The sequence below is a fragment of the Macrotis lagotis genome, chromosome 3 (genome assembly GCF_037893015.1).
Source record: "Macrotis lagotis isolate mMagLag1 chromosome 3, bilby.v1.9.chrom.fasta, whole genome shotgun sequence".
Lineage (NCBI taxonomy): Eukaryota > Metazoa > Chordata > Mammalia > Peramelemorphia > Peramelidae > Macrotis > Macrotis lagotis.
Genome location: NC_133660.1, coordinates 23,769,762 through 23,791,767, shown reverse-complemented (window position 1 = coordinate 23,791,767; position 22,006 = coordinate 23,769,762). Strand labels below are relative to the sequence as shown.

The 22,006-nt window shown below is 33.9% G+C and overlaps 1 protein-coding gene and 1 pseudogene across 8 annotated transcripts in view; one reads left to right on the top strand and one right to left on the bottom strand.

The window, feature by feature from the left end:
• PRDM5 (PR/SET domain 5) overlaps positions 1 to 22,006 on the top strand; it is a 224,190-nt gene that overhangs the window by 155,605 nt on the left and 46,579 nt on the right. The window contains exons 15-16 of one of the 8 annotated variants that reach the window (XR_012476834.1): positions 6,845 to 7,115; positions 8,908 to 20,682. The exons of 4 other annotated variants lie outside the window; for them this stretch is intronic. Coding sequence is in view for 2 of the 4 variants with exons in the window: in XM_074228330.1 (XP_074084431.1) it covers positions 6,845 to 6,910 (66 nt within the window). In the remaining 2 variants the exon portion in view is untranslated. Of the gene's footprint in view, positions 1 to 6,844; positions 20,683 to 22,006 lie in introns of those variants that run through there. 3 more of the 8 variants (XR_012476835.1, XM_074228331.1, XM_074228330.1) reach the window with 3 other exon arrangements.
• LOC141519741 (U6 spliceosomal RNA) lies at positions 16,501 to 16,597 on the bottom strand (annotated as a pseudogene).

Genomic DNA, 22,006 nt, shown 5'->3' with positions numbered 1-22,006 from the left:
GGTTTATCAACAGCAGATTGCTATAGACATTTATTGCCATCTCTTTTGCAGCTAACCTATTCTACTGATCCACCACTCTATTTCTTAGCCAGTATCAGTATCATTTTTGATGACTGATGCTTTATAATAGAATTTTAGAGCTGGTATGGCTAGGCTGCTTTCCTTTGTAGCATTTTTCATTAATTCCCCTGTTATTTTTGATCTTTTATTCCTCCATAAGAATTTAGTTACTATTTTTTTCTAGCTCACTCAAGTAATTTTTTCCAAGTTTCATTTGTATGGCATTAAATAAATAATTTAATTTAGGAAGAATTGTCATTTTTATTATATTATCCTAGCCTACCAATAAGCAATTGATATTTGCCCAATAATTTAGATCTGATTTTATTTGTGTGAAATATGTTTTATAGTTTTTTCATGAAGCTTCTGAATCTTCCTTGGCAGGTAAATTCTTAAGTATTTTATGTTGTCTGAAATTATTTTAAATGAGATTTCTCTATCTCTTTCTGTTGAATCTTGTTAATAGTGAATAGAAATGCTGAGGATTTAAATGGGTTTATTTAATATTTTGTGACTTTGCTAAAGTTTCTAATTGTTTCCAGTAGTTTTTTAGATGATTTTCTTTTTTTCCTTTTTCTTTTTCTTTTTTTTAGGTTTTTGCAGGGCAAATGGGGTTAAGTGGCTTGCCCAAGGTCACACAGCTAGGTAATTATTGTCTGAGACCAGATTTGAACCCAGGTACTCCTGACTCCAAGGCCAGTACTTTATCCACTGCACCACCTAACTACCCCTTTTAGATGATTTTCTAGGGTTGCCCAGGTATACTATCATATCATCTGCAAAGAATGAGCATTTTGTTTCTTTATTAACAATTCTGATCCTATCAATTTCTTTTTCTTTTCTTATTGCTAAAGTTAATATTTCTAGTAGAATATTGAGTAATAGTGGTGATAATTGATATCCTTTTTACCTCAATCTTATGGAGAATTCTTCTAGCTTATCCCTATTACATATACTTGTTCATGGTTTTAGATAGATACTGCTTATCATTTTAAGGAACATTACATTTATTCCTATGTTCCCTGGAGTTTTTTTTTTAGGCTTTTTCAAGGCAAATGGGGATAAGTGGCTTTCCCAAGACCACACAGCTAGGTAATTATTAAGTGTCTGAGGCTGGATTTGAACTCAGGTACTCCTGATTCCAGGGCTGGTGTTCTATCCACTATGCTACTTAGCCACCCCTCCCTGGAGTTTTTAATAGGAATGGATGCTATATTTTATCAAAAGTTTTTTCAGCATATATATGTGATTTCTGTTAGGTTTGTTATTGATATGGTCAATTATGTTGATAATTTTCCTAATATTGAACAAACCCTGTATTCCTGATATAAATCCTGTATGATAATAGTATATTATCCTAGATAACATGCTTTAATTGCTTTGTTAATATTTTACTTAAAATATTTGCATATGTAGTCATTAGGGAAACTGATCTATAACTTTATCTCTCTTTTGTATTTCCTGTTTAGATACCATATTGGTGTCATAGAAGGAATTTGATAGACCTCCTTATCAACCTATTTTTTCCAATAATTTATATAGAATTAGAAATAATTGTTCCTTGAATGTTTGGTAGAAATCACTTGTGAATCCATTTGTTCCTGTAGATTTTTTCTTAGGGAGTTCATTGATGGCTTGTTCAATTTCTTTTCTGAGATAGGGTTATTTAAGTATTTAGTTTCCTCTTCTTTTAACCTGAGCAATTTATGTTCTTGTAAATATTCATCCATTTCACTTAGGTTATCCAATTTATTGGTATATAGTTGGGCAAAATAGTGTTGAATTATTGGATTAATTTCCTCCTCATTGATGATGAATATACCTTTTTCATTTTTGATACTAGTAATTAGATTTTCTTCTTTTTTTAAAAAAATCAAATTAACCAAAGTCTTATATATTTTGTTGGTTCTTTTCATAAAACCAACATTTGGTTTTGCTTATTAGTTCAATAGTTTTATTGCTTTTAATTTTATTAATTTCACCTTTAATTTTCAGAATTTCTAACTTGGTGTTTAATTGGGGATTTTTAATTCATCCTTTCTCTTTTTTAGTTGCATGCTCATTTCATTGATCTCTTCATTCTCTAATTTATTCATATAAGCATTTAGAGATATAATATTTCCCCTAATAACTTCTTTGGTTCTATCCTATAAGTTTAGGTATGTGTCTCATTATTGACATTGGCTTGGATGAAATCATTCATTCTTTTTCTTTTCTTTTTTGGTTTTTGCAAGGCAATGGGGTTAAGTAACTTGCTCAAGGTCACATAGCTAAGCAAGTATTAAGTGTCTAAGGTTGGATCTGAACTCAGCTCCTCCTGACTTTAGGATTGGTGCTCTATCCACTGTACCACCTAGCTGACCCTTCAATAATTCTATCTATGATTTGTTGTTTGAGCCACTCATTCTTTAAAATTGGGTTATTTGGCTTCCAATTAGTTTTAGTTCTATCTCTCCTTGCCTGTTTATTACACATGATTTTTATTGGATCATGATCTGAAAAAAGATACATTCATTATCTCTTCCTATTTGCAGTTTATAATAAGGATTTTTTGTCCTAATACATAGTCAATTTTTGAGTGGTGCCATGTACCACAGAAAAAAGGGTTATTTCTTTATATCCCTATTCAATTTTCTCCAAACATCTATCATATCTAAGTTTTCTAATGTTCTATTCACATCCTTAACCTCCTTCTTGTTGATTTTATGGTTAGATCTATGGGTTTCTTGTAAGCAACATATTATAGGATTCTGATTTTTAATACAATCTACTTTCTGTTTCTGTTTTATAAGAGTTCATCCCAGTAACAATTACAATTATAATTAACTTTTTATTGCCCTTCATGCTATCTCCCCCATTTGTACTTTTCTCCTTCTTTCACTTTCTTCCCTTCTCCCCAGTATTTTGTTGCTGAATACTGCCTTCCTCAGTGTGTTTCCTGCCTTCTGTCCACCATCCTCCTTTTTCTTTCCCTTTCCCTTTTCTCCTTCTTCCTTTCCTCCTTTCTATCAGTCCCTGCTTTCCTCCCTCCACTTTCTCCTCCTAATACTTGAAAGGTAAGGTAAATTTCTAAACTCAACTGAATGTATGCTTTATTCCCTTGTTGAGCCAAATCTGTAACCTTCCTTAGAATCTTGTATTGGCAGAGGGACTGATTCACAGACCTTTGGAGTTAAGAACCCTAGAGGCCTTGTTTAGGATCTTCAGGGGCTTACTCAGTGGACCAACTAGTAAAGAATTCCAGAAGCTTTCTCTGGATTGTCATTGTTGAACATGTTAGTGGCCTACCAAGTCAATGGACAAGGCCATCAGGGCTGGAAACACCAGAGATTCTCTCTGGATAGTTAGCACTGGTAAAGTACTACTATCCACACCCAAGTGTGAGCACCTAGGTTGTTTCTGTGTTTGTACTGTGTTTGTACTTGTGAACACTAGACCTTCCCCCAGGATTGCTGGGAATTCCACTGGGAATACTGGGGGTAGTGGAAGGTGGAGGGTTTCCAGTTCCAACCTTCCAAAACAGGTGAGCTGGTTAAAAGGGTGTACTGGTTAGCTCCACTGGAGCTCTCCTAATCCAAGCTGGAGCTCTCCCAATTCACCCACCAAGCACTGCAAAAAGCTTCTGCTCTCCCTGCCATGATTATTCCCCACCTCGCCCTGCCATCCCTGTCTGAGTCTCTGCTCCCTATCCTGGCCACACTAACATTTTCCCCATGAAAGACCTTGCTGGAAGGGGTTCCCCACTGTTCTTTTGTGAGTTCTGTCACTCCAAAATCTGTTAAGAAGTTTGATGCTTTTTGGTTCTGAGGGAAAGCAAGGAAAGCTTAAAACAGAGTCTGGCTTCTCTCCTCCATCCTGAATGGAAGTCCAATCTATATGAAGTTCTCTAAAGAATAAATGTTTTTGTAAAGTTTAAAAAGCTAGGAGTTGTTATTTTCCTAGAAGGAATGAGCCTTCATGAGAAGGGAGGTGATACCTTCACAGAAATGGAAAGGAAAAATAAATCATATAAGTCTTTAAAATAAGTCCTACACTTTCGTGAAAATCAAAACCATTAAGGCAATGATTTTTTTTCCAATTGTATTATAGGATATAAAAGTCTCTAATTGAGGGGCAGCTAGGTGGCACAGTGGATAGAGCACTGGGCCTGGAGTCAGGAAGACCTGAGTTCAAATCTGTTCTTAGACACTTAATAATTACCTAGCCGTGTGGCCTTGGGCAAGCCACTTAACCCCATTGCCTTGCAAAAACTAAAAAAAAAGTCTCTAATTGAGACAATTAGATTGTGATGTTTCATATTAGATCCTGGGGCTTAATAGTATTCATTTTATATGGGGTATGGCCAAGAGTATATCTAAAAGCTAAATCCCCCCCCCAATTATTTTGCATCATTTTGACATTCCTGCTGACTTTCTGCATGATATTAAAAAATTCAATATGAATAATATCTACATTCTTTTTGGCTTAAGCAATTGTAAATGGGGTTCCATATAATTTTAATATCTAATACTATAACAAATTATATTTTCCAAAGCATTTTACCTTGTCAGTCAGGAAGAATTTAATAAGAGCTTACCTATGCCTAGTAGCTATTATATAATGTGTTGGAGGATAAAAAAAAGAGTAAACACATCCCCGCCCTTCAGGATATTCCATTCTAATGAGGCAGAAAGCATGACTATGAATAGCTACAAACATACAAGATCCACACAGAATAGAAGAAAGTCAACTCTATATCTAGCCATTATGTTTACTGATTCTCACAACAACCTCATGCCATGATACTTTCTGTTTTCTGAAGGAAAAATACCCCCTATAGAGTAAATGAGGCACAGTTAAGGAACTAGACACATATATCTCAAAATGACTAGAGGCAGGATTTAAAGCAAAGTCTCCAAGAGTAGAATTTCATTTCACCACACAGCACTGCCTTTCCATAATGAGCTGAGAGAAAATATTTTTAACATGACATGGTTTATTGGTGTTAGTAGTGAAAAATGAATAGAATGTCAGTTTAGAAAAGATCTAATATGTCCATTTATAGCATCTTCTGCAAGTGTAGTAAAACCATATGTATTCTTTTTTCCCTATTCTATTCTCTTAACCTGAGTATTTGGGAAATGTGGCTAAACATAAGTTTGGAGCTGTGTGCCACTCATCAGTTATAACATATGTAGCGTGATATTTCAAATATGGAAAAATATGTTTCTTGGAATGATAGTTTTCTTTCCTTTTAAAACAGAAGCAAATGGATGGGAACCATTCAAGACATCCTGAGATAGTGTTGGAGGATTGGTACTCTCATTGTTTCTTAGATTTACTAATCCATAGTTTTCTACTTTCTACTTCATCTACTTTTACCTTTCTAATGTTTTATATAAATATCCAAAATGAGAGTAATTCATTTCAGATAAATAAGGATTCTTATTCAAGCTTATAGGATTTAAAAATTTTAAAGGATCTTACATTATTGTAATACTTCTTTTTAATAGCAGAATATAAACTCTTTGAGAGGCAAGGCTGTTTTCCCCACCTTTGTGTTCCAGGAATTGATTGAGCTATCTACCTACAGCATTTGTTCTTCCTATGATTTTTTTCCCCTTCCTCTTAATACACTTGTGCTTTCTTATTGCTTCTTGGAGAGCCTACTTTTTTGAGGGAAAATTTATTCCATAATGTTTTCTTCTCTATTACTTGTTATAGTCATTGTATATATTGTTTTCCTGTTTTTGCTTCCTTTACTTTATATCAATTTGTATTAGGTTTTTCCACACTTTTGTAGTTTTCCTGTTCATCATTTCTTAGAGCTTTTATTCAAGCATTTTAGTCATGTCTGATTTTTTGTGATGTAATCTGGGATTTTCATGAAAAAGATATGAGTAGTATGCCATTTCCAGTTCATTTTACAGATAAGGAACTGAGGTAAATAGGGTTAAGTAACTAACCCAGGGTCACACAACTAGTAAGGATCTGAGGCTGAATTTGAACTTAGGAAAATAAGTATCCTTTACTTCAGGTTCAGTATTGTAAATACTGTACCATTTAACTACCCATTCTTACTTCATAATAACATTCTGTTTCATTCTTGTACCATTATTTTTTGTAAAAAAAATTTTAATGAGCAAAACCAAAATTTTAAAACGAAAACACAGAATAAAAATGAAATATGGAAAGCAAAATGCAGTTAAGTAATTAGCTGGGCTAAATGATGATATATCCAAATGGGAATAGAAGGGACATATGTCTTTTCATCTGTCTTCCTATTGTCTTCAGGAGTCACAGATGGAATTAAGAAAGACAATTTTGGTACTTGAGTGTGTTTGTGTTACATTCTGTTGGTTCTAATGGAGGAAAAATATAAGAAGGAAGAAATTAGAAAACGAGAGTAAATTACTATTTTGTATTAGTGAGATGGGTGAGAAAAGTATGACAGCATGAAGAATAGCATGCCATGAGTAAATATCCTATAAATTTCCCTCTTGCACAGAAAGAGTGCAAGTGCACAAAATTAATGTTAAAATGCTTTAAATTCCACTATAAAAGAATAAGAAACTGAAAGGGGAGAAATAAAATGAGTTTAATATGTTAGGAAAAGGATAGTATCATGCAAAAGAAAGTTCAACTTCAAAAGGTTTTCCATGCAGGGGAGATTAAAAAGAGAAACAGTAAAGTTTAAGGACTTATGATGTTTAACTAAGCTATTTGATGAGACAAGAAACAAAAGAGTGTGAACATACCAATTCATAACTTACTCTAGTTGATCATCTTTCTTTTTTTCCAACAGTTTTATTTTCCTTTGAAAGAAGATGAGTTGGAAAACAGAGATGGAAAGGGTGATGTTATGAACTGAAATACATCATTAAAATCACAATATTGATGTTTATATGAAAATTTCACCCATCAAACAGAAAATGATTTAGCAAGCTGAATGAAATTTTTTTTTGAAATAGGAAAATCCCTGAAGCATAAAGACTCAGAAGAAGTTAAAATGAAGGATTGAAATGGAATGAATGAAAGTTCAGGTTGTTTGTTTTGTATTTTATTTTTCAAGCAAGGTTAGTAACCATGGTCTCAGAAGAGCTGATTTTGAAAATTGAAATGATCAAAAGAAGCACAGAAATAATATTCTACTTAAAGCTATTATCAATTAATAACTTACATCAACACTTATTAACAAGACACTGAATGACACAGATCTAAGTAACTTAAAATGTAAATCACATTGCAGAGAGATATATAGAAATTGAAATAGTTGAAGATGTCAATATCTCCTTTTCATACTTTGACAATGAAACAAAAGTTTAAGAAGAAAGAAGTTCAGATTTTGGTTACAATTTTTGAAATCTAGATGTGATAGATCTCTGTCAATTATTGAATGGGAATTGAAAACTTTATGCATATTTCTTAATTGTGGATGGGAATTTTACAAAACTTGACTGCTCTAAGGGTATTCAAAAGTTCAATGATAAATGTAAACAAGCAGTGATATTAAAGCAATCCTTTAATACCATAAAGCAAAATGGAGAATTTAAATATTGTAATCCTTAGAAAATATCATTGAACAAATTTTATATGAATTTTGGAAGTGTGTGTATGCATGTATATATGTGAATAGCACCAAGGAATGTATAGATTCATATCTCTAATCCATACTGATAACAAACATTATATAAGAGATCATATTAATAAAACATAGATCATATTAACAAAAATAAAAAATATGATTCTATCTTTATAGAAAGAATCTGACAAAATATGGCACTCATTTTTAAAAAAGCAAATAAGTAGATAATTCCTTTTTGTGTTAAATATCTATGTAAAAACACAAAAGAGCATTATCCATAATGTATAATCTCACAAAGTCTTTCCACTAAGATCAGGAGAAAAATAATGAACTTTTCTTTCACTACTTTTATTTGATTCTGTCTTACAAATGCCAAGTATCGGGGCAGTTAGGTGGCGCAGTGGATAAAGCACTGGCCCTGGAGTCAGGAGCACCTGGGTTCAAATCCGGTCTCAGACACTTAATAATTACCTAGCTGTGTGGCCTTGGGCAAGCCACTTAATCCCATTTGCCTTGCAAAAACCAAAAAAACAAAGAAATGCCAGGTATCACATTTAGCCTTAACAAACTCAAAAACTAAAGTCATAAATATAAGGAAAGAGATTCAAATAAACACTAATTGAAAGAGTCAAAATTTTAGCCAAGGAATAGAATATAAAACAAACTCATAGAATTAATAAACCAATATCCAGTAGGAAGAGACAGAATAATGTATTCAAAATGTCTCCAGAATATGCAAAATACCTGGCATTTCATCTAATAAGACATCTAAAGGAATTTTTTTGAATTTAACTGCAAAATATTCTTTAGAGAAATAAAGCCAGGCAAATAATTTAAAATACATTATTTGCTTATGTTTTGGCCATGCCATATTGAGGCCCTGTTCACCAGGAATATATATTCTCATAATGGAAACCAATACATACAGAGGAGCTTTGATAATAAATGAGGAATTAGAATATGACAGGAAAGATGAGTGAAATCATAGGAAATTTGACTAGGATGACCTTTCTGGAAATGATAGTGTTTCCTTGATTATTCTCCCTAGAGATGGGGATCACAATTGGAATGAGGAGAGAAGGAAGAGTTGGGGCACAACACCAAGATGGACAAAGAGCAGCCTGGACTAGACTTGTAGAACTCTCACCAATACTGAGATTAATTGAGCCAGGACAGAAGCTGAAGTTCTAGGACAGATGTTGAGAATGGCATCAATACGATTGGAAAGCATTTGCACTCTTAATTCTTCATTCCTTTTATTTTTTTCCCCATTATTTCCCAAGGGATTTTGAACATTTTGTACCTAATATTGCCACATGTGTCCTGGTAGAATCACTCCAGACCTTGTCCAGTTTGTATAGTCACCTAATGCAAAGTCATTTGACAGAAAAGAAAACTAAGGCATACAGAAGATAAATGACATTCCTAAGAGTAAGAATAAGAGTCAAAATTATGCATATTCCTAGATAAATTGGGAGTTGGGTCCCAAGTCTCACAGGCTCACCAAAATCTTTCTTTTTCTTTTTTGCAGTGGGTGAAGTGGCTTGCCCAAGACCACACAGCTAGGCAATTATGTATTTGAGGCTGGATTTGAACTCAGTTCCTCCTGACTCCAGGAATGGTGCTTTATCCACTGCACCAATTAGCTGCCCCCAAAATCAGTGATCTGTAAGCTATACTTTGTACTCGTACTAGATTTTCCTGAAAGTTCCTACAAACACTAACTTTTTGGCTAGTGAATAGAAGATCCATGTGCCTTTGATTTGGAATGCCTTTGCTCATTTTAGGGGAAAAAAACACAGCCCTAAAATTGCATATTTGATTGGGTCATACTTTACTAGTTTGCACTGTCTGTTGCATTGACTTGGCTTCTTTCATGCAGGTGGCTAGGGCAGAGAAGGATGGAATTAACATGTGCTTTTAGGAGCAGAAGCAGCCAACTATGTCTTGCCAAAAAATATCGTTCCATCCAGAATATAGTCTTCAGAAGGCAGGACAATTTATTGCCAAGTAATATATGACTCGATGACTGAATTTTGAATTTTTTGAATATTGAATGCTGTTTATATTTCCCAATTGGCAAGACATGAATGAGTTTCCAAACATCTGTCCCCTTAACTGCTTTTGCCAGTGCATGGTGGTTGCATGCAAAAGTAATTTTTCCCCCTTTTTCTGTTCGTGCTAGAGTGCGTTTCAAAACCCTGGGGCTCAGTCTTATCCAACCACCCCTTTGTGTCTTGAAATGACCAATATATGCTTTTTTAAATTCTAGGATAGAGGATGGAAAGAAATCTTTTGGGAATTTTAGTCTGTCTTATATTCAAGGACAGAAAACCAGCTGTATTAGCTGAACTAAGGTGGGGGGAAGAGGAGGGTGCAATTGGGAAAACCCCATCACCACATGGTAGATCTGTCTCTTATTGACAGAATAGTCTTTGTGCTACTTACCATTTCTGAACCTTGTAGTGACAAAGATTAAGAAATTAATGATTTTTGAGAAACTGACCCACATACTGGGCACCTATGATTTTGTGGAGTATGATAACACAATAAAAATGCATCATTCCCATTGTGATGCCAAAAAAAAAATTAGAGATGTTTTAAGTATTGAAACAAGTAATTAGAAAATAATAATGGTTTCATGGAGAATCAGTGTAATTTAGTAGATGGAATGCTGACCTTGAAATCATAAAAACCCAGGTTCAAATCCTGCATTTCTTCCATGGTCAAATCACTTATAACTTCTTTGAATCTCTGTTTCCTCATTTATAAAATGAAGGAGCTCAATTAGTCTGTATTGTTCCTTCTGGGAAGCTAAGTGGCACAATGGATAGAGCATCAGACCTTGGATTATGAAAATATGAGTTCAAATGTAACTCAAGACACTTATTAGCTGTGTGATCCTTGGCAAGTCACTTAACATTCTTTGCCTTAGTTTCCTCATTTGTAAAATGAGCTGGAGAAGGAAATGAGCAACTGCTCCAGTATCTCTCCCTAGAAAACCCTAAATAGGTTCATGAAGATTTGAACATGACTGAACAACAAAACATGATCCCTTCCATTTCAAAATCTGTGATTCTATGAGCCTAAGGGTTGCAGGTTATATTGGTCAGTCACTTGTCTTCATAAATTAAAATTTGCTAGTGAATAGAAAGAGTGCATCTTTTGAATGAGAAGAAAATATATTCATAACCAAAAAAAGCACATTTCTGAGCTTTTGATATTTTTCAAAGGTCAAAGGATAGGAAATATGTGAAAACATCTCAGTTCAAAGTCTTATCTTCTGCCAAATTCATTCTGTGATACAAGGAGCCAAGCAATTTCTAAGTCTCTTTGACAATTAGTAAAACATCTTCTTTGAGGGATTACATTCTTTGGTTTTTTTTTAAACCACTTCTTGAATCCTAAATTCATTTTGTTTAGTCTAAGCAAAATGTTTGTTTTCCCATCTGATATTGGGGATTCTTCACTGGTCCCTTCTTTCCCTTTCCTTCTTTCCTCTCTCAAGGTTTGGAATTTGTACTAGTTGTGGTGTAAAAATAGTCTTTTCTTTAGAGATACTCTTAGAATTCCAATAAGAAACCTTACCTTAATTTATTGGAGGTAATCCTTCATTATAAATATGATTATTCAGACATCAAAAGAACAGGAGTAGAGAAGACCAACAAAGAAATCCTGCTTCTGAAACTTAATGGTCTCACAAAACAAGCAGGTCATCTAGACTCTGAGCTACAATTTTTTCATCTCTAATATCGAGGTAATAATAGTTATCTTACAGTATTATTGTGAAGATAAGTATGAAACAATTCATGTAAAGTATTCCTAAAACCTTAAAGAGCCATGCAAATGTTACTTCATTACCATCATTGTCATCATCACTTTTAATTTATATACACCTCCCTCTCTACTACACTTTATGGCCTTTTTTCTGCTTCTGTAGTTGGACAATAAGTAGAGTATGAGCATGCATTCTCTTTATCTTTCAAAAAACTATGTAACTATAGGTATGGTCTGTTTGTGAGGAAATATTTATTTTCTTATGCTTTTTATTTCCTTATATTTTTTTTATTTCTTCAGATTTCCATAAAATTCATCCCTGATACAATTGCATCTTGTTCATTGAAAGATTTGATAATGATAAGAAAGTAGACATGTGATGATCTACAGATGATTCATTTTTAAAAACTTACTAATGTCATTCAAGTTTTTTGCCTCATTCCTTTTGTGCTTCTGTCTTCCTGAAACACCTTTCAGAAAATTCTTACTGCTTTTAACATTGTATCACCTTCAGCACACAGTTCCTTGATGAGTACTTGATCCTTCTCATATTAGTCCAGTCACATTTAGTGTTCATGATTGGGTCATACATAAATTTTTTAAAAATTCCAAAATCATCTTTTCTCTTTTTAAAAAATATAAATTATTGATAATATTTCTGGTTATAAAACATTAATTTTTAAACATGTCCCTCCCCTTAATCTGAATTCAGAGTTCATCAGTTCTCTTTCTGGAGGAGGATAATGGTTTTCTTTTTTCTTCTTTCTGTTTTTGCTTTTTTTGTATTTTATTTAATTTTGACTTTGGTTACATGCCAAAACAGTTTCAATATTGGCTTTTAAAACCTTGATTTACAAATTCTCCCTCTTCCTCCCCCCATTCCACTTTGTTGAGAAAACAAGTTATTTGATATAAGTTAAAATGTGTAGTCATGAAAAATAAAGCTCATTACCCCCTCCCTCAAAAAGAGAAACCTTATGGAAAAAATAATGTTAAAAACAAGTATCTTTTAATTACTATTTTGATACTATCAGCTCTGTTTTTGGAAGGGATAGTATTCTTTATTGTTAGTCCTTCAGAATTCTCTTGGATCACAGCATTGCTGAGAAAAGGTGAATCATTTACAGTTGATCATCCTATATGACATTGTTATTTCTTTGTATATAGTACATTTCCCATTGTATCTGCTCATCTAAGGTTTTTACTGTGAGCATACTGTTCCTTATTTCTTTTTTCTTTTTGGGGGGGGGTGTTTGCAAGGCAGTGTAAATAAGTGACTTCCCCAAGGTCACACAGGTAATTATTAAGTGTCTGTAGCCCAATTTGAACTCAGGTCTTGTACCAGCTTGTTCCTTATTTCTTGTAACAGAATAGCAGTTCACATACCACAATTTGTTCAGCAGTTCCCTAATTGAAGGACATTCCCTCAGTTTTCAGTTCCCTGTCACCATAAAAGAACTGCTATAAATACTCATACATGTAGGTCCTTTACCTTCCTGTTTTTCAACTCTTCTGGAATATTAATCTGGTAGTGGCATTTCTGGGTCAAAGGGTAGGTAGTTGTGGTTTTATACCCCTTTGGGTATAAATTCCAAATTGCTCCACAAAATTATTAAATACTTTCACAACTCCTAACAGTGCATTAATGCCTCATTTTCCCTACATCCCCTTCAACTTTTGTCATTTTCTCTTTCTGTCCTATTAGTCAATCCAATAGGTATAAGATATTACCTCAGAATTGTTCCAACTCAATTCTTGTATCAATTATGAGTTAGGAAATTTTTAAAAAATGATTTAAATTGGTAGCATTGTTAACCTGATCTGCTATTGTTGGACAGTTTTATAAGCCTTTGGGCATAGTTTTAAATTGTTCTTTGGAACTGTTGCATCAGTTCTCAACACTGCAATAGTGTCTCAATTGCCCTACACCTCCTCTAGCATTTGTCATTTTCCTTTTCTATCATGTTATCCTATTTGAGAGGCTTGAGGTGGCATCTCTGCATTGCTTTAATTTGTATTTCTTCAGTCAGTAGTGATTAAAGAAAATTTTTTGCAAGGCAAAGGGTTTAAGTGGCTTGTCCAAGGCCACATGGCTAGGTAATTATTAAGTGTCTGAGGCTGGATTTGAACTCAGGTACTCCTGACTCCAGGGCCGGTGCTCTATCCACTGCTCCACCTAGCTGCCCCAGATTAAGGACATTTTTACGTGACTCTTGATGACTTTGATTTCTTCTTCTTCTTTTTCTGAAAATGTATCTGTTTATATCCTTTGATAACTGATCAACTGCCTTCCCATGCTTCTATGTATTCTTCACATTCATTGTTTCTTACTGAACAGTAATATTCTATTACACAGTACCATGCTGCCACAATTTGTTTATTCAGTTCCCAATCAATAGGTACCCATTTTGTCTCTAGGTATTTCAGAAAACAGTACTGTTGTGAACATTTGTGGAAATATTATATAAATTAATGTAAAGTCAAATACTGTACTACCAAATTATAAAGAAAATATATACTTAATTTGTGGTTTTATTGGTGAAGGGATCCCAAAACCAGTGGATCTGTTTTTGTCTCTCATATGACAAGTCCCTCCAGTAAAATCTACATTTTTGACTGAAAATAATAGTTGTTGGTCATTTTGACTTTGAAATTTCAATATCTAGTTAAATTCCCAGAATAAAGTAGGCACCAAATTGATGCTTACTGAATTGGATTATCCCCATTAGATTTTACCTGAAGGAGGGCAGGGATTTCATAGCAAAATAGCCAAAACAAAAATGGAGTTTAAATATGTTTTTCTGAATTATTTAATGATCATTTTGGTTTTAAAATATCCTTCAGGGGCAGCTAGGTGGCATAGTGGATAGAGCACCGGCCCTGGAGTCAGGAGTACCTGGAATCAAATCCAGTCTTAGACACTTAATAATTACCTAGCTGTATGGCCTTGGGCAAGTCACTTAACCCTGTTTGCCTTGCAAAAACCTAAAAAAAATATCCTGCAGTCTGTTTTATGATAAATGAATCTATCTATCTATCTATCTATCTATCTATCTATCTATCTTTTATTAAAATGTATTGAATTTTAATCTCTCTCCAATTTTTAAAACAACAAATCTCACCATTTATTACTCTGATTCTATCATATCTTTATCATTTTTAGTTTGCAATCCTGTTTTGAATACACTTATATTTAAAGTTGGAGAAATCCAAATGTAATTCTTTATAGGATAGTCATGGACTGAAATTCACTTTTTGTGAAGGGTTGTGCTGTTTCATATAGTAAATGTAGTAAAAGAAAAAACTGCATGAATCATTGACAGAATGAATGAAAAAAGGTTTTACTGAGGGCCTACTTTGTGTAAAGCACTAAATGCTGAGAACACAGAAAAAATATGACAGTCCCTAGTTTCAAGAAGCTCATATTTTTATGGTGCCATCCCTCTGAGATTGCCTCCTATTTACTTATGTATATCATGTTTGTACATAGCTATTGGCACAGTGTCTCCTCCTTTGAATTGTGAGCATTTAGAGAGCAGTGGCTATCTTTTTACCTTTCTTTGTATCCCCTCTAGGGCTTAGTATGATGCCAAACACATAGTAGGCTTGTTGACTTCTCTTCACTTGGAGTACTTTTGAGGTTTAAAATAAGACTGATCAGGGCTACTGTCTTCTACCCCCTGTAGTATGTTCACATAATCCATATGGTGGAAACTCATTCTTCTCTTATTTCTCCTTCCCAGTTTATTTATTTACTTTTTTACAACTGCTAACATGAACTTGGCTGCTACTGTGAGTGAACTTAGCAAACATATTACACTCTCTCTATTGAGCTTTTATGATTTTCCAAGTCACATTACTCAATAGCTATGTTCTTCTTTTGGAACTAGATTCTATTTTGCTAATGTTTGCATTCATAGAATGTCTTTCTCCTGAGAAACCTAGTGCAAAATTTCTCTCTAATTTAATTCACAGAAAAAATATTGCTTGTTTTCTCAACCCAGTACACTATTTTAGAAAGAAAAACTGTCATTATATCAGTTCCTTGTTGATTTTTCAAAACTGAGATCTCAGTTAGATCAGATCTCACCATATAGGATAACATCTATGACTTACTAATAGAATATATACTCTTGGACAACAGGGATTGTGCTTGTATTTGTCTTCCTGGCAGTTAGCACAGTGGTTGACACATAATTGGTGATTAGAAATAATTGCTACCTGTCTACTTGCCTTTCTCATGTGACAGTTTAAATCAACTTAAAGTATTTCTTAAGAACCTACTTCATTAAAAATGTCTCACCTTCAAGTAATTAATAAAATAATAATAAATAATACTGGGGAGGAAATAGAACATGCTGTTTTCCATGCCTAAATTTGCATAGACTGATGGTACAGTGGATAGAGTTCTGGGCCTGATGTCAGAAATACCTTACCATAGACACTTGACCAATAGCCTCACCATGGGTAAGTCATCTAATCCTGCTTCCCTCAACTTCCTCATCTATAAAATGATCTGGAGAAGGAAATGTGAAATCATTTCAATATCTTTGCTAAGAAAAGACTCTGAAAAAAGGAAGGATATGACTGAAAAAATGATTAATCAACTATATTGCAATATTTCCAACCCTTGCAACTTTAAACTTTGGGGGCAGCTGGGTGATGCAGTAGATATGGGTGGGGAACATCTGACTCATTGACCATTTGGTCTGGCACTACCATGGAAATTGCAGGCAGAACTCAAAATTCAGTAAATCTAGGAGCTTTTTAGTGCTGAATAAATTAAATGTTTGACCAAATATAGCAGGCAAAGGATGCTATTATTATGCAAATAGTCCTTAGCAGAAAAAAAATTTCCACCCCTGTAGTGGATAATGAAATGGGCCTATAGTAAGGAAGACTTATCCCCTTGTGTTCAGACACACACAGACACACACAGTTCTGTGACTCTAGGCAAGTCATTTAACCCTGTTTGCCTCAGTTTCCTCCCCTATAAAATTAGCTGATGAAGGAATTTGTAAATCAATCTAGTATCTTTACCAAGAAAAGACCAAATGGGATCATGAAAAGTGAGACAAGACTGAGAAACAGTCTTTTTTAAATTTATGGAATGTTTCATTAATTTGCATGTCATCCTTGTACAAGGGTCAAGCTAATCTCTGTATCATCAGGTTTTAGTATATTCTGCTAAAGAGAGCACTAAGAAACAATTCAACAACAACAACATTCCTGAAATGCTCTCTCATCATCTTTGCCTCTTGGTTTCCCTTACTTCTTTCAAACCAGTGAAGGTTGCATCTTTGATGGGAAGCCATTCCCAATCCCTCTTAATTCTAGAGCTGTCCCTCTTGTTATTCTCTCTCTCTCTCTCTCTCTCTCTCTCTCTCTCTCTCTCTCTCTCTCTCTCTCTCTCTTTTAGTTTTTGCAAAGCATAGGGTTAAGTGGCTTGTCCAAGGCCAGATGGCTAGGTAATTATTTAGCGTCTGACACTGGATATGAACTCAGGTACTCCTGACTCCAGGACCAGTGCTCTTATCCCCTGCTCCACCTAGCCGTGCATAACCCACTCACTTTTAAAGAGCTCTAATATTAGGGGAGTTTTTTTTTATCACAAGAGTTCTAAATTTGCCTCTGCAGATTTTCTTGACTCAATCACTCAATCATTATATAAATATTATCTAAAAATGAAGCACTGGGTCAAATGATAGTAAAATGAGTTCAATGAATGAAATGCTTTATTAGCAAACTGCTTTCATTTTAATAGGAGCACAACAGTAACATATAAAACAAATATACCCACAAACACAAACTCATATATATGTAAAAATAAATAAAAAAATAGTTCAAGGTCATTTGAAAGGAAATTTTGTTGAGGGAATCCATTAAAGACTTTGTATGTGAAAGGTAACAAATTTTGAAGGTGGATGCATCTTTAGAGAAGAATTCTCTGAGTGGGAGGTGAAGATGGAATATATTCCCATGTATGTGAGAATACCAGGCAAAATCAGATACTATGTTACAGTAAGGACCAAGGAGATAGCTATTCTGTTTTGATTTCAGAGTGTGCAGAGTAGAATAAAGTTCAATGAGTATGGAATAGTAAGGCAAGATTGTGAAAGATTGTAAAAACTAATGAGATTCTAGAAGCAATGGGCAACCATTGAAGTTCATTGCTTACAAATTAAGTCTGATCTCTTACTTTAAAAATAGCTTAAAAGGTTTTTTCAAGTAATCAGTAGCCTAAAGTAATATTTTCTACTCCTTTCCCCCACTTGATTGAGCCAATTGAAAATAAACAAAAATTTTGAATTAAATTTGTATCCCTGAGTAGAGAGAAATCTAATGTTGTTTCATCCTTCGTTTTTTTATTACAAACATTTTATTTATTTTGAGTTTTGCAATTTTCCCCCTAATCTTACTTCCCTCCCCCCACCCCCCACACAAGGCAGTTTGTCAGTCTTTACATTGTTTCCATGGTATACATTGATCCAAATTGAATGTGATGAGAGAGAAATCATATCCTTAAGGAGAAGCATAAAGTATAAGAGATAGCAAGATCAGAAAATAAGATATCAGTTTTTTCCTAAATTAAAGATAATAGTCCTTGGTCTTTGTTCAAACTCCACAGTTCTTTCTCTGGATACAGATGGCATTCTCTATCCTAAATTGTCCCTGGTTGTTGCACTGATAAAATGAGCATGTCCATCAAGATTGATCATCACCCCTATGTTGCTGTTAGGATGTACAATGCTTTTCTGGCTCTGCTCATCTCACTCAGCATCAGTTCATGCAAATCCTTTCAGGCTTCCCTGAATTCCCATCCCTCCTAGGTTCTAATAGAACAATAGAGCTCCATGACACACATGTACCACAGTTTGCTAAGCCATTCCCCAATTGAAGGACATTTACTTGATTTCCAGTTCTTTGTCACCATAAACAGGGCTGCTATGAATGTTTATGTACAAGTGATGTTTTACCCTTTTTCATCATCTCTTCAGGGTATAGACCCAATAGTGGTATTGCTGGATCAAAGGGTATGCACATTTTTGTTGCCCTTTGGACGTAGTCCCATATTGCACTCTAGAAATATTGGATGTGTTCACAGCTCCACCACCAATGTATCCTTCCAACAAAGATGATTTTCCTTTCTGGTCATATTGGCCACTCTGAGAGGTGTGAGGTGGTACCTCAGAGAAGCTTTAATTTGAATTTCTCTAATAAGCAATGATTTAGAGCAATTTTTCATATGACTATGGATCACTCTGATCTCTTCTGTAAATTGCCTTTGTATATCCTTTGAACATTTGTCAACTGGGGAATGGCTTTTAAAAAAAATTCACTCAGTTCTTGATATATTTTAGAAATGAGTCCTTTGTCAGAAACACTAGTTGTAAAGATTGTTTCTCAGTTAACTACATTTTCTTTGATCTTGGCTATAGTGCTTTTGTCTGTGCAAAAACTTTTTTAATTGAATTTAATCAAAATCATCTAGTTAGTTTTTAGTGAAGTTCTCTATCTCTTCCTTAGTCATAAACTGCTTCCTTTTCCATATATCTGACAATTTACTTATAATATTGCTTTTTATGTCTAAATCCTATATCCATTTTGATCTTTCTTGGTATAGGGTGTGAGGTGTTGGTCTAATCTTAGTTTCTTCCAAACTAACTTCTAATTTTTCCAGCAGTTTTTATCAAAGCGAGAGTTTTTATCCCAATAGCTGGACTTTTTGAGTTTATCAAACAACAGATTACTATAATCTTTTCCTGCTATTGCACCTAGTCTATTCCACTGGTCCACCACTCTGTTTCTTAGCCAATACCAGACAGTTGGGATAACTGATGCTTTATAATATAATTTTAGATCTGGTAGGGCTAAGCCACCTTCTTTTGCACATTTTTTAATTGAATTCCTGGAAATTCTTGGCTTTTTATTTCTCAGTATAAATTTACTTACAACTTTTTCTAACTCATTAAAGTAATTTTTTTGGAATTTTGATTGGTAGTTCACTAAACAGGTAGTTTAGTTTTGCTAAAATTGTCATTTTTATTATATTAGTTTGACCTATCCATGAGCAGTTGATGTTTGCCAGTTATTTAAATCTCATTTTATGTGTGTCAGAAGTGTTTTGTAATTATTTTCAAAAAGTTTCTGAGTGACCTTGGCAAATAGACATCCAGGTATTTTATTTTTTCTGAGGTTACTTTGAATGGGATTTCTCTTTCTAGCTCTTCCTGCTATATCTTGCTAGTCATATATAGAAAAGGTGAGGATTTATGAGGGTTTATTTTATATCCTGCAACTTTGCTAAAGTTGCTAATTGTTTCCAGGAGTTTTTTAGATGATTTCTTGGGATTCTCTAGGTAGACCATCATGTCATCTGCAAAGAGTGAGAGTTTTGTCTCTTCCTTCCCAATTCTAATTCCTTCAATTTCTTTTTTCTTCTCTTATTGCTGAAGCTAACTTTTCTAATATGATATTGAGTAATAGTGGTGATAATGGGCATCCTTGTTTCACCCCGATCTTATTGGGAATACCTCTAACCTTCCCCATTGAATATAATCCTTGTTGATGATTTCAGATACATACTACTTATTATTTTAGGAACACTCCATTTATTCCTATGCTCTCTAGTGTAGTAGGAATGGGTGCTGTATTTTGTCAAAAGCTTTTCCAGCATCTATTGATATAATCATATAATTTCTGATAAGTTTTTGTTGATATAAGTAATTATACTAACAGTTTTCCTAATATTGAACCAACCCTGCATTCCTGGGATAAATCCTATTTGGTCATAATGTATTATCCTAATGATAATTTGTTGTAAGTGTATTGCCAATATTTTATTTAAGATTTTTGCATCTATATTCATCAGGGAGATAATTCTATAATTTTCTTTCTGTGTCTTAACTCTTTCTGGTTTAGGCATCAGCACCATATTGGTGTCATAGAAAGACACAGAGTTCCGTCTTCCCCTATTTTTCCAAAGAGTTTATGTAGAATTGGAACCAATTGTTCCTTAAATGGTTGGTAGAATTTACTTGTGAATCCATCAGGCCCTGGAGATTTTTTCTTAGGGAGTTCAATGATGGCTTGTTGAATTTCTTTTTCTGAGATAGGGTTGTTTAGGTATTTAATCTCTTCTTCATTTAATCTGGGCAACTTGTATTTTTGTAGATATTCATACATTTCACTTAGATTGTCGAATTTATTAGCATAGAGGTGGGCTAAATAATTCCAAATTATTACTTTAATTTCCTCCTCATTGGTGGTGAGTTCACATTTTTCATTTGTGATACTAGCAATTTGGTTTTCTTCTTTCTTTTTTTTTAATCAAATTGACCAGATTATCAATTTTATTGGTTTTTTCATAAAACCAACTCTTGGTTTTATTTATTAATTCAATACTTTTTTTTGTTTTTGCTTTTATTAATTTCTCCTTTAATTTTTAGAATTTATTTTTGGTATTTAATTGGGAGTTTTTAATTTGTTCTTTCTCTAACTTTTCAAATTGCATATTTAATTCATTGATGTCATCTTTCTCTAATTTATTCATGTAAGCATTTAAAGGTATAATATATCCCCTGAAAGCTGTTTTGAGTGAATCCCATAGGATTTGGTATGTTGTTTCATTATTGTCATTATCTAGGATAAAATAATTAATTGTTTCTATAATTTGTTGTTTGATCCACTCATTCTTTAAAATGAGGTTATTCAGTTTACAATTAGTTCTGGTTCTATATCTCCCTGGCCCAGTATTGCATATGATTGTTGTTGCATTATGATCTAAGAAAGATGTATTCACTGTTTCTGCCTTTCTGTAATTTGTTATTAGGTTTTTACGCCCTAGTACATGGTCAATTTTTGTATAAGTGTTGTGTACTGCAGAGAAAGACGTACATTCCTTTCTATCCCCATTCAGTTTCCTCTGTAAGTCTATCATATTTTGTTTTTCTAACAATCTATTTACCTCCTTAACTTCCTTCTTGTTTATTTTATGATTTGATTCATCAAAATCTGAGAGTGCAAGGGCGAGGTCTCCCACTAGTAGAGTTTTTTCCTGTCCATGTCTTCTCCTCTAAGAATTTGGATGCTATCCCATTGGGTGCATACATATTCAGTATTGAAATTACTTTATTGTCTATGGTACATTTTAGGAAGTTATAGTTTCCTTCCTTATCTCTTTGAATGCTATCTATTTTTGCAGCTGCTTTATCTGAGATAAGGATTGCTACCCCTGCTTTTTTTTCACTTCAGCTGAAGCAAAATATATTTTTCTCCAACCTTTTACATTGACTCTATATGTATCTCTCTGCTTCAAATAAGTTTCTTGTAAGCAGCAAATTGTGGGATTCTGGTTTTTAATCCACTCTGCTATTTGCTTACATTTTAAGGGAGAGTTCATTCCATTCACATTCAAAGTTATAATTACTAACTCTTTATTGCCCTCCATGCTATCTTCCCTCTGCTTGTATTTTTCCCCTTTTCCTCTTTCTTTCTCCTTTCCCTTTTTCCCCTCTTTCCTTCCCTTCCTTCTGTTAGTTCCCCTTTTTCTCCCCTTCCCTGTCTCTGTCTTCCCATCCCCCTTTCCCCTTTTAATACTTAAAA